The 5,268-nt window shown below is 55.6% G+C and overlaps 1 protein-coding gene across 1 annotated transcript; it reads left to right on the forward strand.

Annotated features, from left to right (window-relative positions):
- Window positions 1-3,353: 3,353 nt before the first annotated feature.
- LOC306768192 (uncharacterized protein) lies at window positions 3,354-4,909 on the forward strand (the record flags this gene model as incomplete). Its single annotated transcript, XM_079256423.1, has 2 exons — window positions 3,354-3,657; window positions 4,311-4,909. Exons 1-2 carry the CDS (start codon window positions 3,531-3,533, stop codon window positions 4,907-4,909), a joined length of 726 nt encoding a protein of 241 aa, XP_079112549.1. The 5' UTR covers window positions 3,354-3,530.
- Between the last annotated feature and the right edge of the window lie 359 nt (window positions 4,910-5,268).

The raw sequence follows: 5,268 nt of genomic DNA on the forward strand, positions 1-5,268 counted from the left end.
CAAACTTTGCAGGCCTGTAGCTCAGACACGGAGTGGAGTTTTTGGATGAAACCAATGCTGGCTTGTAGTGCTCCAGGGTCCCTCTGAGTCCTGTCCGCGGCCGGGGCCCGCAGGTCCTCGGGACCGAGATATGAGGGCCCAAAGTTGGGCCGGTAATATCGCGGGGGAGGGGCCTAGGGCCACGAGGCCCCAGGCTCCTGGTAGGGCCCCCTGAGATGATGATAAATCTGAAAAACCATGGCCCTGGAGGCCTTCGTTTGGGATCTAGAGGGCTCCAAAGTTGCCAGGGGCCAAATTTTGCAGGCCTGTAGCTCAGACACGGAGTGGAGTTTTTGGATGAAACCAATGCTGGCTTGTAGTGCTCCAGGGTCCCTCTGAGTCCTGTCCTCGGCCGGGGCCCGCAGGGCCTCGGGACCGAGATATGAGGGCCCAAAGTTGGGCCGGTAATATCGCGGGGGAGGGGCCTAGGGCCACGAGGCCCCAGGCTCCTGGTAGGGCCCCCTGAGATGATGATAAATCTGAAAAACCATGGCCCTGGAGGCCTTCGTTTGGGATCTAGAGGGCTCCAAAGTTGCCAGGGGCCAAACTTTGCAGGCCTGTAGCTCAGACACGGAGTGGAGTTTTTGGATGAAACCAATGCTGGCTTGTAGTGCTCCAGGGTCCCTCTGAGTCCTGTCCGCGGCCGGGGCCCGCAGGTCCTCGGGACCGAGATATGAGGGCCCAAAGTTGGGCCGGTAATATCGCGGGGGAGGGGCCTAGGGCCACGAGGCCCCAGGCTCCTGGTAGGGCCCCCTGAGATGATGATAAATCTGAAAAACCATGGCCCTGGAGGCCTTCGTTTGGGATCTAGAGGGCTCCAAAGTTGCCAGGGGCCAAATTTTGCAGGCCTGTAGCTCAGACACGGAGTGGAGTTTTTGGATGAAACCAATGCTGGCTTGTAGTGCTCCAGGGTCCCTCTGAGTCCTGTCCTCGGCCGGGGCCCGCAGGGCCTCGGGACCGAGATATGAGGGCCCAAAGTTGGGCCGGTAATATCGCGGGGGAGGGGCCTAGGGCCACGAGGCCCCAGGCTCCTGGTAGGGCCCCCTGAGATGATGATAAATCTGAAAAACCATGGCCCTGGAGGCCTTCGTTTGGGATCTAGAGGGCTCCAAAGTTGCCAGGGGCCAAACTTTGCAGGCCTGTAGCTCAGACACGGAGTGGAGTTTTTGGATGAAACCAATGCTGGCTTGTAGTGCTCCAGGGTCCCTCTGAGTCCTGTCCGCGGCCGGGGCCCGCAGGTCCTCGGGACCGAGATATGAGGGCCCAAAGTTGGGCCGGTAATATCGCGGGGGAGGGGCCTAGGGCCACGAGGCCCCAGGCTCCTGGTAGGGCCCCCTGAGATAATGATAAATCTGAAAAACCATGGCCCTGGAGGCCTTCGTTTGGGATCTAGAGGGCTCCAAAGTTGCCAGGGGCCAAACTTTGCAGGCCTGTAGCTCAGACACGGAGTGGAGTTTTTGGATGGAACCAATGCTGGCTTGTAGTGCTCCAGGGTCCCTCTGAGTCCTGTCCTCGGCCGGGGCCCGCAGGGCCTCGGGACCGAGATATGAGGGCCCAAAGTTGGGCCGGTAATATCGCGGGGGAGGGGCCTAGGGCCACGAGGCCCCAGGCTCCTGGTAGGGCCCCCTGAGATGATGATAAATCTGAAAAACCATGGCCCTGGAGGCCTTCGTTTGGGATCTAGAGGGCTCCAAAGTTGCCAGGGGCCAAACTTTGCAGGCCTGTAGCTCAGACACGGAGTGGAGTTTTTTGGATGAAACCAATGCTGGCTTGTAGTGCTCCAGGGTCCCTCTGAGTCCTGTCCTCGGCCGGGGCCCGCAGGGCCTCGGGACCGAGATATGAGGGCCCAAAGTTGGGCCGGTAATATCGCGGGGGAGGGGCCTAGGGCCACGAGGCCCCAGGCTCCTGGTAGGGCCCCCTGAGATGATGATAAATCTGAAAAACCATGGCCCTGGAGGCCTTCGTTTGGGATCTAGAGGGCTCCAAAGTTGCCAGGGGCCAAACTTTGCAGGCCTGTAGCTCAGACACAGAGTGGAGTTTTTGGATGAAACCAATGCTGGCTTGTAGTGCTCCAGGGTCCCTCTGAGTCCTGTCCTCGGCCGGGGCCCGCAGGGCCTCGGGACCGAGATATGAGGGCCCAAAGTTGGGCCGGTAATATCGCGGGGGAGGGGCCTAGGGCCACGAGGCCCCAGGCTCCTGGTAGGGCCCCCTGAGATGATGATAAATCTGAAAAACCATGGCCCTGGAGGCCTTCGTTTGGGATCTAGAGGGCTCCAAAGTTGCCAGGGGCCAAACTTTGCAGGCCTGTAGCTCAGACACGGAGTGGAGTTTTTTGGATGAAACCAATGCTGGCTTGTAGTGCTCCAGGGTCCCTCTGAGTCCTGTCCTCGGCCGGGGCCCGCAGGGCCTCGGGGCCGAGATATGAGGGCCCAAAGTTGGGCCGGTAATATCGCGGGGGAGGGGCCTAGGGCCACGAGGCCCCAGGCTCCTGGTAGGGCCCCCTGAGATGATGATAAATCTGAAAAACCATGGCCCTGGAGGCCTTCGTTTGGGATCTAGAGGGCTCCAAAGTTGCCAGGGGCCAAACTTTGCAGGCCTGTAGCTCAGACACGGAGTGGAGTTTTTTGGATGAAACCAATGCTGGCTTGTAGTGCTCCAGGGTCCCTCTGAGTCCTGTCCTCGGCCGGGGCCCGCAGGGCCTCGGGGCCGAGATATGAGGGCCCAAAGTTGGGCCGGTAATATCGCGGGGGAGGGGCCTAGGGCCACGAGGCCCCAGGCTCCTGGTAGGGCCCCCTGAGATGATGATAAATCTGAAAAACCATGGCCCTGGAGGCCTTCGTTTGGGATCTAGAGGGCTCCAAAATTGTCAGGGGCCAAACTTTGCAGGCCTGTAGCTCGTACACGGAGCTGAGTGTTTGGATGAAACCAATGCTGGCTCGTAGTGCTCCAGGGTCCCTCTGAGTCCTGTCCTCGGCTGGGGCCCGCAGGGCCTCAGGGCCGAGATGTGAGGGCCCAAAGTTGGGCCGGTAATATCGTGGGGGAGGGGCCCGGGGTCACGGGACCTCGGTTCCTGGTAGAGGTGCCCTAGTGGGTCTAGAATGCAGTGGAACGGGTCCTCTGTGGCACTTGCACTGGAAACCCGGGGCCTCCAAAAATCTCAATGCCAGCTTGTCAGGGGAAAAAAGAGTACTTTCTGACCTCTGAGCAGCCCAAGAGGTGCAGTATGACTACTACTTCCAAATTTGTATCTGTTCAATGGATACAAATAGATACAAATTGGGAAGTGAGGTTAGGGGCTGGGTGAAGCACTCCCCTCTAGCCCCCCATTGAACTGCATCGGCACCCTATTGGTCCTCACAATACTGCAGCAAAGAGCATTTTGTCCTCCCACCAGCAGGTGGTGAATGTGAGTCACCCGTCTGCACACAGGAGGGAGGGGGGTCACATCCTGGAGGAGAGTAAGCACTTCCCCTTTTCAGTCAGCCGAGCACATGGTGAGGAGCAGAAGACGGCACGTTGTCTGGAGCCAGAGACGGACAGGCCACACTGCCAACACTTCCCCTGACATCCTGACAAGACCTGAGAGGAATAATTTGGACGTGAAGGACGACATTGGAGGTGAGTTTTGTCTGTTTTTCCATACTTTGAACATATTGTTTGGCTGCCACAGGCCACGTGCTAGCCTGAGCAGGCCATGTGCAGGCTAGTAGCTTAATTATGTGGCCTGCCATTTGCAACACTTTCTATGACTACTTTGTTCGTCTGCTGATTGCTCCAGACACAGCCCTGGATGTCCAAGCTGAGTTGTGTGTCTTCACACTCAGATACTCATCTCAGCTTGGACCTCCAGGCCCTGAAACAGAGCTTCCTGCCAGAAAAAGAGTTCTGTTCCCGGGTAAAGAGTTCCTCACCTCAGCCTGGAGCTCTGGGCCCCCGGAGCAGAGCCTCATGCCCAGAAAAAGAGCTCTGTTCCTGGGTCAGGTCCTCCAGATGTCCTTTATGGCACCTCCCGGGTCCAGGCAAGGACAACTTGAAGTGGCATTGTAAAAGATAGAAATCTGGTAGTCAATGTTAATAGATAGGAATCTGGTAGTCAATGTTAATAGATAGGAATCTGGAAGTCAATGTTAATAGATAGGAATCTGGAAGTCAATGTTTACGAATTTGGAAGTTATATGTCCAGAGGTTCTGGCCCGGACATCCTCCAGATACTGAGCTCTGCTACTTTGCCAACAGGTTCTTTTGAAGACTTAAATCTGTTCTCCCACCAGCCATTTTCCCCACAGGTCTAATGAGTCAGCGCACCCCTCTACCATCCCCTGCCTCCTCCTACTCCCCCAATACCTCGTCGACCAACACGAGCACCTTATCGAGCACAAGCCTGGAAACGAGTCCGGACAAACCGGGCCGGGAACCGGTTAAGATGAGTGAGGGGGCTGCCAGCCAGACCACCAAACAGCAGGCCCCTGATGGGGATGCCAACAACAACACCAAACCGGATGGCCCTAAACCGGATCGTAAAGTGGGTGAGGAAGACACCGTAAACACCACTGGACCATCGTGCCGCTATAAAACGCTTTCTGATCTGTCAAACTGGTTTGATGCAGAAGAGACTGGGGAAGCAGAAGGGGCGGTCCTCCAACCGAACTACAGAATGTTGCCGAGACGGGTCAAAGGTTCTGCCAAGAATCAGGGGTGGACCACCGAAAGCAGCCCTGATGCCGAACAAAACTCACCACCACTGCAGTCCCTTCATGAGCCCGAAGAGGGCCCGTACCACGTTCAGCCAGGTGGTCGACCAAACAGCCCCGTTCCAGTCGTTAAAGCAGGGGATGGAGGGTCAAAGAAAGATGGGAAAAGTTCTCGGTAGAGTCAAACATGACCCGGCCACAAATCCACTTTGGTGAGTGCAGTTTTCTTTAACTGTGACTTAGAAATACTCTGCATGTGCTATGAAATCTGCAAGGCCTTGATTTGAATCTGCATCATTACATACTTTGGTTGCTAGTCAATGTTAATAGATACAGTTTTGGAAGTCTTAGTTTTTCAATGTAAATAGATACAATTTTGGAAGTCAATGTTAATAGATACAGTTTTGGAAGTCTTAGTTTTTCAATGTAAATAGATACAGTTTTGGAAGTCTTAGTTTTTCAATGTAAATAGATACAATTTTGGAAGTCAATGTTAATAGATACAGTTTTGGAAGTCTTAGTTTTTCAATGTAAATAG

This window comes from Telmatherina bonti (assembly GCF_933228915.1).
Source record: "Telmatherina bonti genome assembly, chromosome: 17".
Taxonomy (NCBI): Eukaryota; Metazoa; Chordata; class Actinopteri; order Atheriniformes; family Telmatherinidae; genus Telmatherina; species Telmatherina bonti.